This window comes from Octopus bimaculoides, chromosome 5 (genome assembly GCF_046866305.1).
Source record: "Octopus bimaculoides isolate indiv1 chromosome 5, ASM4686630v1, whole genome shotgun sequence".
NCBI lineage: Eukaryota > Metazoa > Mollusca > Cephalopoda > Octopoda > Octopodidae > Octopus > Octopus bimaculoides.
In genome coordinates this window covers 104,422,533-104,435,626 of record NC_142932.1, presented here as the reverse complement: position 1 = coordinate 104,435,626, position 13,094 = coordinate 104,422,533, and the positions used below count along the sequence as shown (strand labels likewise).

The window sequence follows — 13,094 nt, the reverse complement described above, 5'->3', positions numbered from 1 at the left end:
CACCACAATCACCTTATTATCCATCACCACCATTATCACTGCTACCATAGTTAACATCATCATCTGTGTTATAATTTGTTAGTGATATCTGCTGAGTGCTACATTGAGATATCCCACCAGAGATATCTACATTGTAGATAAATGACTTTATCAGATCCATACAAGCCATGAACAGAAATGCAAAGTGAGGGTCAGTCAGCAAAATGTTCAGTGAAGAATATAATGTGAATGTGGGTGTCTATCAGGATTCATTTCTCAGTCTCCTCATGCTTTTTGTAATAGTTCTCCAAGCTAGAATACAGGAATTTAGAACGGTTGTCAAAGAGAACTCCAGCTGGCCTAAATCTCATAGCTGTATCTATTGGAGATTCAGAGAAGAAATTCCAAGTATAAGAGCAAAACCTAAAATAGTGAGGCCTCAAAGTAAAACTAGCAAAGACTAAAGATTTTGTCAGCAAGGAAGAAGCCAGCTCTCTACAGCCACCTTGGAAAGTGGATATGCTTAATGTGCAAAACAGAAATTGGTAGGAATTCCATACTATGCATGCAATGTAAACTATAGGCACCCATGAGGTTTAATGGAATCATTGGCAGCTTGACAGAGAGAAAAGACTTCATGAGTGGCAGGTGCACAGAAGTAGGAGCATCATTGAAAATAAATTCTTATTCATTCCTTTGGACTCACAGCTACCTTCTCTTTAAAATCACTAACCTGTTCCAAAAACTAAAGTAACCATTTAACCTGCCATGTGACAGATAGCACTATTTCCCCTTGATGGCCTGGCTCTCCATTAGTTATGACAATGAGTGTTCCAGTAAACCCAATCAACAGAACAGCCTGCTCATGAAATTAATGTGCAAATGGCTAAGCACTCCACAGGCACATATACCCATAACATAATTCTCAGAGAGACTCAGTGTGACACAGAATGTGACAACACTGGTCTTTTGAAATACAGGTACAACTCATTTTTGCCAGCTGAGTTAATTGAAGAAACATGAAATAAAGTGACTTGCTCAAGCACAAAATGCACTGTTGGTAATTGAACTCATAGCCTTATGATTGTGATCCAAATACCCTGGTCATTAAACTACACACTTCTATTTCCCCATAGAATTGCAAATTAAAAAATAGAAATCCTTCAGTCTTGTAATAAATTGAATTTTCTCACAGTTGAATGTTAACATTAACAATATTTCAGTGTAAAGTAAGAGAAATATCTAACCTGTCAATAAACAACATATCTGAGATCAGCTTAATAGGACCTGAGTTATTTTATTAAATTCTTCAATATTTTCAAAAATTAATTGAAATAAAGACTGTGTATTTCATCAGAAATGTGGTAACAAAATGGTTAATAATACCTTGTCAGCATCTGTAGCAGTAGTGGTTACTACTGGGTTCATAAAAGAATGGAATTCATTTATTGTAACTCTGAATGTATTTTGTGCAAAGACCGGAGTATTTACATTGCGTAAAACTTTAATAAATACTCTGGCTAAGGCTGTATTCTCAGGAAAGTAAGTGTCATAAGCTTTGACAATTAACTGAAATTGAGAAAATGAAAATGAAAGAACGTTTAGTGTACATTTAAATTTGCTTTTCAGAATTGGCATGGGTTAGGAAAATCGGTGAATTTCTCTTAATGTAATGAGGATGAAATCTTGGCTCAGGAGATTTAGGGTTTTGAAGAGGGTAACCACCTCTTAGCCACTATTGTTCCAGGTTTAGTCTGACCCAGGACTGTAGCACCTGTCAAGCTTACAGCTATGGGTTAACTAGCATGTCACAGAATTGCCACTGGAAAACAATTACTAACATACACTCCAACAGACTCAGGTTAGATGAGGTTCTTCGATCTTTAGTTGCTCAACTAAGAGGAAGTTACTCCATAAAATTTCATCATCCTATAAACATTGGGTTTTGTCATTTGTTGCATCAGCTCAGTACAAGTTTGAGGATGAAAGAATGGAACTGGCTTTGCACAAATCTTGCCCATTGTAATTGTGCAGGTTGTTTGACAAAGATCCCAGCACCCAAACACTGTGCAGCTGTGTCTTGGTGCGCAGTGTCTGGGTGTTGGTGTCTCATTCACTGAAGCAACAAGATTATATCAAATACATCCTCAAATTTGACTCAGTTCTAGCATTAAAGAAAAGTAATGGTTTTTCCAGGCAGAAAAATAACAATAGGATATAATACCAAAATTAAGGACAACATACAATGTCTAAAATGACTTTGCGTTCTTTTTTTTTTTTTTGTACTTGTTTTAATTATTGGTCTACAGTCATACTGGGGCACTACTTTGAATGGTTTGGTCGATCAAATTAACACACAGTACTGGTTTTAAACTTGGTACTAATTCCATTGGTCTCTTTAGGTTGACCTGCCAAGTTATGAGGACATAAACGAACACTGGTTGTCATGTTGTAAGATGACAAACACACACATACACAGATATATAAATCACATACATACACACACAAGGCTGTCGGTTAGTAGAATCACCAGAGCCTCAAATAAATTGTTTTTATCACTGAGCTCAAATTCTGCAAAAGCCAACTGCCTTTCCTCATTTTGAGGTCAATAAAAAAAGTACCAGTCAAATACTAGGGTTTATTCTTCTTTTTCTCTAGTAGTTTCTCTCTCTCTCTCTATCTCTCTCTCTCTCTATCTCTCTCTCTCTCTATCTCTCTCTCTCTCTTTGGAAAGAATCTACTGTGCTCAAGTCTGGAGAAGAATTCTTAAGACATGCTGTAAGTCACAATGGCACTGTACCTCTTCCATCAAGAGTGAAGGACCCTTGGCATGTGCACACATGCGCACGCACACACATACACATCAACAATAAAACAAATACCAGCAAAGACATTCCTTTCAGAATACTAGTTCACAGACAAATAGACTCAGATAAAAATAAGATGGTACTTACTTGGAAGTTGTTAACAAGAACATTTTTTAATGAAGATTTCAATGTAATAAATCCAGTAGTTTTGTTCACTGCACACAAGAGCAGACCAAAATCATTACCAATTGCTTCATACTCAATAGAACCCTGAAGAAAAAAATGCAAAGTGACATTAGTTTATCATTACATAATATATATATATATATATATATATATATATATATATATATATATATATATATATATATATCCATGTCATAATATATGGATTCAAGTAATCCAGTAGTACTCATAAAAAAGCTCCTAAATGTATCATTGTACAAAACATACATAATACAATACAAGAAAAAATTATAAGGAGTGTATAAATTTATAATTGACAGAAATATGAAAATGTAAATTATTTACATGTTTTTAAGTTATGAAACAATTTGTCATGATATTTGAATTTCCTTATTGTTAAACAAAATTTCATCAAACCATTTCTCTGTCATTTATGACTTTATATATATATATATATATATATATATATATATATATATATATATATATATATATATATATCTACGTGTGCACACACATATTCACGCAAATATCAATGCATATATACCTATACATATATGATTGCGTATGTATGTATGCATATATGTATGTATGTATGTATGTATGTGTGTGCATGTGTCTGAGTGTTTGTTTACAGTTGTGCTTCACCAAACATTGTGAACCACAATCAGTGGTGCTGTTTACATTTCCTCTTTCAAAACATTGTCTGCTAGCTTTATGTTTCCAAAAATGCATGAGATATAAAATCCTTTATTTGAAAAGCAGGTAAGCATTAGCAACTCACAAGGCCAATTAAAACACTGCCTCAATAATACATTTGTCAAACTTATGCTAACATTGAAAACTGAACATAAAAATGAGCAAAAATATATATATAAAGAAGCACAATGAAGATTCTTCCAGTTACTTAAGTTTGAATATAATATCATTCAAGTAAAGAAAAAAACATACAGAGCATGTTTTTATTTATTAAAACAAAAATTACCATCCCAAAATATAATATGTTTCAACACATGATTTCATATCAGAAATCTTGCAAAACAAATATATATATACATATTACATGTATGTTTATTTATATGTGTTTAATGTATATGTATATTTTCTTTTTAACTCACACCTTAAAGCTTATATTTCAATTTCAAACTCTCAATATCTTAATAATTAATCTTTTGATTTTGATTCTTAACTTTCAACATGTTTTTGAAAAGTTTAGTAAGTTTTGAAGAAATTTTGGGGGATTCTAATTTTTTTTAATCTTTAATATTTAATTTTTAAATTTCAATTATGTTTAATTTTTAAATTTTGATTATATTTAACTTTTAATAATGTTTTAAAAGTTTTTTTATTTTAATCTTATAATTTGATATTGCTTTAATCTTAATATTTTGCCTTCAACTTTAACCTTTATTCCACACTTTTATTCCTATTTTCCTTTTTATTTCAAGGGAACTTTACAACATATCTATTTTATATTTATTTACTATTATGTTTTTATATCATGTATTATATTATATCACATTATGTTATACTTATTTGGTGTCCTAATAAAACCATAACAGCAGCCATAAGTTTCATTCAAAAGTGCAAAATGAATAATGAGATACATACCTTGCGATCTGGATCATTTGCTGTAAGTTGTAACAAGAAGCTGCCTACAGGTTTATTTTCTTGCAGATTCAAATTATAAACTTGCGTTGAGAAAACTGGAGGCTGAAGATCCCGAATAATTCTGATTTCAACAGGAGCTGTATCAGTCCTTGGTGGAAAACCATTATCATTTGCTTGTACAGTGAACTGGAATATATATTTAATGTAATTTGTAAATAAAAGCAACCAAAAGGAATAAAAATATTTTTAGCTTTACACAATTTATAAGTTTAAATTTACTCCTGACATGCAATTGAAAATACTCTTTTCTACTACAAGGCCTCAAATTTTGGGGGAGGGAGTCAGTCGAGTAGATCGACACCAGTATGCAAATGATACTTAATTTATTGACCCCGAAAGGATGAAAGGCAAAATAATGTAAAGACAAACGAAATACCACTAAGCATTTCACCCGGTGAGCTAACATTTCTGCCAGCTCGCCATCTTCATGCATTTGATAATTATTGTAAAATTACAGCTCAAGCCTTTCATGATGTTGTTACAGAACAGAAATGAACAACAGAAGGGATTAACATTTTCTCCTTCACATTAGATGTATGCAGTCTGTGTGGTAAGTAGTTTGCTTCCCAACCATACTGTTTAGGGTTCAGTCCCACTGCATGGCACTTTGGGTAAGTCTTCTACTATAGCCCCAAGTTGATCAAAGCCTTGTGAGTGAATTTGATAGATGGAAATGAAAGAAGCCTATCTTATATGTATATATGTGTATGTATGTGTGTGTATATGGATGTGTGTTACCAACTCCTTGCTTTGACATCTCATGATAATTGTAAACAAGTGTCACTATCATGCATACAATGTCCTCCATTTCCAATCTTCTATGGAGCCATGTCTGGTCTCGGGGAAAACCACCTTACTTGGAAACTGGTGAGGGCTGATAATGGGAAGGGCTTCTGACCATAGAAAATTCACCTTAGTAAATTCTACCCAACTCAAGCACACATAGAATGGTAGCTACTAAAATGATGATGATGATTAGAAAGTTCTTCACTTCTTTCAGAACGAATGCAAACAATGATAGTGAGATTCTTGTGATATGTGTTTTAGGATTTCCTGAAAGAAGCAGTCCAGTGTAGTATTGTATTGTACAGAAAATTTAGACTTAACCATAGTACTTTGTCTAGTACTCATTTTATTGGCTTTTTAAGTAATGGATGGCAAAGTCCACCTTAACCTAAAGGGGTATAATTTAGAACTAAATATCAAGGTATTTTTTATTTTACCATCCCTAAAGTGTGTGTGTATCTGTATGTGTGTGTGTGTGTGTGTGGGGGGGGGGGGCAGGCATGGCTGTGTGGTTGAGAAGACTGCTTCCCAAGCACATGGTTCAGGTACAGTCCCAACATGCGGCATCTTGAGCAAGTGTTTTCTATAACAGCTCTAGGTAGACCAAAGCTTTGTCAGTAAATTTGATAGTAACTGAAAGAAACTCATCATGAGTGTGTTCAGATACATATATATATATATATCATCATCATCATCATCGTTTAACGTCCACTTTCCATGCTAGCATGGGTTGGATGATTTGACTGAGGACTGGCGAACCAGATGGCTACACCAGGCTCCAATCTGCTTTGGCAGAGTTTCTACAGCTGGATGCCCTTCTTAACGCCAACCACTCTGAGTGTGTAGTGGGTGCTTTTACGTGCTACCGGCACGAAGGCCAGTCAGGCGGTACTGGTAATTTTTATTACAAAATAAAACCTATAAACCTGGGGTCTCGTAAAACAGGTCCTTGTAAAGTGAGGTATTACTGTATAATTATTCAACATTTTTTTAACATCCATGTGTTCAAAATAATAGGATTGCATAAGCATTACATTTAACAGAGTAATCTGAATGCTAAAGGATTACAGATAAAAAAAAAAAGATGTACATAAGAGATAAAAAAACAAACATTTATTTTCAGATTGTAAGTCATAGAAAAATCCAGACTTTATTTAAATACACATATAAATATTTACCTTGTAGGTACTAGTAGTGACAGTACTAAGCTCGTTGTTAACATAAATTTCACCAGTGTCACTACGGATAAAGAAGTATTGCATTGCGTTCAGCCCATTGCTGTTGCCTACTATACTATATGTTATATTGTTTAGCTGAAAGAAGAGATAATAAAAGGATTAGCATATAAATAACAAAAACCAAGAATATAGTTGTAAAACAAGAAATAACAAGCCAGCAAGCGACCACCTACCTACATGTTTGCTGGACCTGCTAGAAATAACAGTGAAAGTTTCTGGAAGACTTGATTTATAACAGATAGACTTCTTGATGATCTTTGATACAGACCACTCAGTTGGAAACATTCAGATGTGAGGTCAAGATCCTCCCTCTCTCCCTCCAGTTTTAGATGTCCTGAAACAGACCACAGCCTCCTTTCTCCTTCTGAGTAAGTTATACTTCACTTTTTGATCTCCTGAAGTTAAGAACCTCAGGGATTTTTTCACAGAAAATGTTGGTGTAACTATGACATTAAGGATTTCTACATAATATTACAAAGTAGACAAGGCAGCGAGCTGGTAGAACCATTAGCAGCACACTGGGCAAAATGCTTAGCAGCATTTCATCCATCTTCATGTTCTGAGTTCAAATTCCATCGGGCTCGACTTTGCTTTTCATTCTTTCAGTGTCAATAAAATAAGTGCCAGTTGAGCCCTGGGGTCGATCTAACTGACTTAATCTCTTTCCTGAAACTACTTGCCTTATGCCAAAATCCGAAACCAATATTACAAAGCAGACAAGAGATTCATAACTGGAGTAATATCTAATAAATATCATCGGGAATACTCATTTGAATCTGATAAAGGCTCTGTGGTTAAACTTCAAGGATTAATTTCATTGTGAGAAACATAGTATTTGGTTTTGTGTGTAAGGAGGATGGTTTTCATTATTGAAACCCAGCAAAATGATAAACAAAACCTGTCAAAGATGAACTCAGTAAAGTCAACTGCTGGGAGTGGCAGAACCTTGGACTTTGTTTAGACACAATCATCATGATCATTTAATGTTCATTTTCCATGTTGGCATGAGTTGGGTGATTTGACAGGAACTGGTCAGCCAGAGAGCTGCTTAGGCTCTATATCTGTTTTGGCATGGTTTCTAGGGCTGGATGCCCTTCCTAACACCAACCACTTTACAGAGTGTACTGGGTGCTTTTACGCAGCATCAGTATGAGGGTGTTTATTTGGCACCAGTATGGATGCGTTTTATGTGGTACCAGCACCCACAAGCATGCAGGATTAGGAACACTCAGCTGGAGACAAAATGCAGGGGAGATACCTGTATGCAAGGACGACTTAGCTTGACATGTCTTCTCAAGCACACCAAACAGCCAGGAATCTTTGTTTCCTTGTCATCCCTGATGCGAATCTCTCTTGAAAGAAAACTCTGATATAACACCTATGACTTCATTTGCATCTAAAGATATAGTGTAATTCTCTTATTGGGATAAATGCACACGTTATTTAGAAAGTGAGATTGGCCTTATGCAAGGACATTTTTCCCTTTAAAATACCCAGGAATTGCTTGATTTTGAACAGCTTTGTTATGAGTTGTATACTGTTGCTGGCTGTGGCCAAGAAAAGCAAGACACTCAATGAAAATTCCATAAAGAAATGAAAGCATGGGCTAATATTGGTAGTAATCTCTCAGATCACCTGTTGCTAGAGATGCCCATCATTACCACATCAGTGCAGATGAGTATAGATCCCTACAGGCTTGAAAATCTACATCTTTGATGCTCATTTTTAAGCGATGACATTGCATGAAATTGAGTCTCAGTTATCGTATAAATGTCTGTCTGTCTTTCTGTCTGTCTATCTATCCATCTTTCTGTCTGTCTATCTATCCATCTATCTGTCTAACAACCTATATGTATATATGTATGTGTATGTATGTATACATATGTATATGATATATTTGAACATATACATATATACAGACACAAGCACACACATATAAACATACAGGTACAGACATACATGTATAAGTATGTATATACGTATATAAATTCATATATCATGCTATATTGAGATTCTTGTTACTTGTTCTTAGCTGTCAGCTTTGTCCACTTTTGCAAATATCCTTTTGCTTGCCCCATGATTTGGTTAATTAATATTATACCAAGTATGAGTTTGCTTTTGTTTTGTTTTTTTATAAATGTGAAAGCTTGAAAATGAAGTAAACGATCTCTGTTGATTTGTTAATGAATGATAAAACTACTTAGTTGAAGCCTCCTTATAAAATCAAATCACTACATAGGTCTTTTTAATAGGGGTTCTTCAAGCGCTAAACAACACCACAACAAATGCTTGTCAATGTTCGTACCAACAAGCAGTTCTATATAAAAGAACTAAGTTCCTACAAAAGTATTAACTCAAGAATCCAATATTGGAATTTGGAAATATTCAAATACTTCAATGAGTGTGTATGCGTGTGTGTGAGTGTGTGTGTGTGTGTGTGTGTGTGTGTGTGTGTGTGTGTGCGTGCGTGCATGCATGCACATGTACCTGTATGAGACTTTGTGTGTGAGTGTGTAATGGTGTGAGACTCTGTGTGTGTGTGTGTGTGTGTGTGTGTGTGTGTGTGTGTGTGTGTATGTATACATAACAATATGTGACTGTGTTTGAGTGTGTATGTGCATATGTCGTTATCTTTGTGCATTTGTGTAACAATAGGAGATTATGCAATTGCCTGCTGGTATCTGCTGACAGGTGGCTTAAAGGTTTGGGTATTCAGCTCACAGCCATGAGTTCAAAAACCAGCAGTGCATTGCTACATGGTACTCCTCCAGTCCACTCACTGGCAAAAGTGAGCTGTACCTGTAATTCACAAGGGCCAGCCTTGAAATGAAATAAAATGTTATCTTACTGTGTCTCTGTCTGTGGCTTTCACCTGTAGAACCATCTGGCCTTTTCGTTCCTTTTGAGATATTTGAATGGAATATATGTTCGAGGAAAATACTGGTGAATGAGGGTTGCGGTCAACAGTTACTGTTAGAATGGCTCGAGATTTTAAGGAAGGATTATCCTTGGCATAACAAACAACTTGGATCTGAAAGAGAAATATAATAATGATTATTCTTGTTATATCAACAACTTTGATTTTAATGTTGTGTATGTATATGAGTGCATACACACATGCATGTAAATAAATATGTATAAGCGTGTGTTTGTGCTTAATTAAAATATCTTGTTAAGAACTCAATTCAAGGTCTTAAATTGTATGAGAACTAATGTTCTGTATTTATAAATTCAACATGGCTAATTACAAAAGAATGTTAGTAAGTGTTCAAACAGTTGAAAAATAGATCCTCAAAATGGATAGGATGGAACACACGCAAGAAGGAAAAAAAATCAAAAAGAAACTATCTGCTGCAAATCCCTTTTTCGTAAAATCTACTGTCTCAGACAGATTTATTGCCCTAGTAAAGTGTTAACATCAATTAACCTGAAACCATCTCATAAAGCAAACAAAAATTGTATACCTTGTAGTTGATTGTGTTTAGAGTGTCAGTTCTCACATTTTTCTTCAAATATATCTTGCCACTAGTCTTATTAATGCGGAAAAAGTCATCTGATGGGAAAAGTCCATCAATCTCATACTGAAGTACACTCTGGAAATCAAACAACAAAAAATTAATTAACAATATTTATGACAGACTCTTCCATAAATAACAGTGAGGTTAAGGTGTTGAATTTCTTACTACTGGACATACTGACTAATATGAACTTTGCTGGAGTTTTTGTAGAAACTCCAAAGGAAACTAATTCTGTTTGCTTTCATTTACCCACATTGAAAATAGATACCACTGTATTTTCAGAAATAAATGATGAGCAGTATAAATAGTGTCTAATGTTTTCTCCATCAACAATATATAAAAGTAAATATTTTAAAAAAATAATAAATCTCAGTCATGTCTGGTTGGCATCCATTGAGAAAATGACTTTGAATTTATATATTTTTAGAGATAAACTTTAATCCCTGGTAGACTAAGTAAAATTTTTGTTGTAAGGTTTTCTTCTCTTATAAATGTAACTCAAGATGACAGAATTACTAGTTATTTGTAACTGAAGGAGAAAAGAAAAACAATGAACTAATGTTTCATTACAGCTCAGATTAATGAAATATTACACTTTCTCAAATGCCTACAATATAAAAATGGATTTGGATTGAGTAATAGCTTTCACTTTTGCTAACCATGGAAGAGAATATGTTATTGCAATGGTTCTCATACAAAGATTTGATATGTCTTTTTGGTTCTTATACAACAGTATTCAATTTTGTCACTGGGAACCACTAAACTATTTGACAGTCTCAAGTTTTAATTCCATGTTTCACTCTTAGGCTATTTTCATTCTTTCCTCAACTCTTCTATCACATAGCATAGCACTAATCAAATGATTTATATTCATAATTTTTTTTCTGTTTTGAGAATGGAATATTATCCACACAGTCACAGCCTCTTATCAATGCATTTTTAGTTCAAAATACCTTTTCTTAAGTACCTTCTTATAAAACAACATTTTGTTTTATTTCTGACTTACATTGTTATTTAGAGATTCTGCTTTAACTTCAAACAATGCATGCTGGAGATTTTGGACCAAAATCATTCCAATTTGTGTTGGTAGGTTCTTGAAAGTAGGTGCCTTTGCAGCTTGACGCAGGATATTGATTTGAAGAGATCCTCTTGAAGACTTACCCCTTTGGTTTGTTGCTCGGACAATCAGCTTTGAGATATAAAGATACCGTATATTATTAAAATATTCAAACCATTTAAGTATTTGATATTTTTTTCTTTTTCTCTTTGTTGTTACTAAAAACAATCATCTTGCAATATTAAAAAAACAAAAACACGAATATTCATGAGAATTTCACACCTTAACATTACCTATATGTAATTTCATGAGTTGATCTAAGCTGTGGTTTGTGGTTTGTAGTCTTTATATGTGAAAATTATTAAAGAGTAATTTCTTTCTACAGGTTACAGAGTTTGTATTTTTTACAACCAGCCTGCAATGTTTTTCCTTAAACATAAGAGGAGAAATAGAGGAGAAATTTAAGGTGTGGAAACAAGGTCTAGAATCAAAGGGCCTTAGAGTCAATCTAACAAAAACCAAAGTCTTAATAAGTAGCAAGGCAGACAAATCACAAATCCCTTCAGGCAGATGGCCCTGCTCAATCTATAGAAAAGGCATAGGTAGAAACTCCATAAGATGTACCCAGTGTAAGCTATGAACACATAAGGGGTGCAGTAATATCAAAGGAAGGCTAACTGGGAAGATAGTTTTTGTGTGTGGCAAATGCTCAGGGGCAATAAACACTGAAAATAAGCAGAAAACAGCTTCTGTCACATGCCACGGAGAAAAAACTAGTAGTTGATAGCTTCTGTTACCTAGGTGACCAAGCCAATAGCAGGGATGGATGCTCTGAGAGTGTAGCTGCTAGAATAAGAATAGCCTAGGTAAAGTTCAAAGAGCTCCTACCTCTGTTGATGACAATGAGCCTCTCGCTCAGAGTAAAAGGTAGACTGTATGATGCATGTGTGTGAACAGCCATGCTATATGGCAGTGAAACATGGGCCATGACTGCTGAGGACATGCACAGGCTTGAAAGAAATGAAGCTAGTATGCTCCATTGGATGTGTAATATCAGTGTGCATACACGACAGAGATTAAGTGCTCTGAGAGAAAAGTTGGACACAGGAAGCATCAAATGTGGTGTGCTAGAGAGACGACTGCACTAGTATGGTCATGTGTTGTGTATGGATGAGGACAGCTGCGTGAAAAAGTGTCACACCCTAGCAGTCAAGGGAACTTGTGGAAGAGGTAGACTCAGGAAGACCTGGGATGAGGTGGTGAAGCATGACCTTCAAATGTTGTGCCTCACAGTGGCGATAACAAGTGAATGAGACCTTTGGAGATATACTGTGCTTGAGAAGATCCAGCAAGCCAAGTGAGACTGTAACTGTGGCCTATGCCAGTGCAGCATAACCAGCCCATCTAAGAGTACCCTTCAATCATTGGGCAATAAACTGTGCTTGCGAAGACCTATTGAGTCGAGTGAAGTCATTGTCATGGCCAATGACTGTACCGCCTGATTGGCACCCATGCTGGTGGCACGTAAAAAGCACCATTCGAGTGTGGTTGATGCCAGTGCCACTTGACTGGTCCTGTGCCAGTGGCATGTAAAAGGCACCATTCGAGCATGATCATTGCCAGTACCATCTGACTGGCTCCCATGCTGGTGACATGTACAAAGCACCATTCGAGCATGGTCAATGCCAGTGCCAGCTGACTGCTCCTGTGCCGGTGGCACATAAAAAGCACTATTCAAGTGTGGTTGTTGCCAGTGCCGCCTGACTAGCTTCCATGCTGGTGGCATGCGAAAAGCACCATTCAAGCATAGTTGATGCCAGTAACGCCTGACTGGCCCTCATGCCTAAATCAA

At 35.3% G+C, this 13,094-nt stretch overlaps 1 protein-coding gene across 1 annotated transcript in view; it reads right to left on the bottom strand.

The window, feature by feature from the left end:
• LOC106874390 (uncharacterized) overlaps nucleotides 1-13,094 on the bottom strand; it is a 390,389-nt gene that overhangs the window by 106,747 nt on the left and 270,548 nt on the right. Inside the window, exons 128-134 of the mRNA XM_089352838.1 lie at nucleotides 11,192-11,374; nucleotides 10,132-10,260; nucleotides 9,516-9,698; nucleotides 6,608-6,742; nucleotides 4,584-4,769; nucleotides 2,934-3,056; nucleotides 1,366-1,548 (exon numbers count right to left, since the gene is read on the bottom strand). Coding sequence (XP_089208964.1) covers nucleotides 1,366-1,548; nucleotides 2,934-3,056; nucleotides 4,584-4,769; nucleotides 6,608-6,742; nucleotides 9,516-9,698; nucleotides 10,132-10,260; nucleotides 11,192-11,374 — 1,122 coding nt within the window. The remainder of the gene's footprint in view (nucleotides 1-1,365; nucleotides 1,549-2,933; nucleotides 3,057-4,583; nucleotides 4,770-6,607; nucleotides 6,743-9,515; nucleotides 9,699-10,131; nucleotides 10,261-11,191; nucleotides 11,375-13,094) is intronic.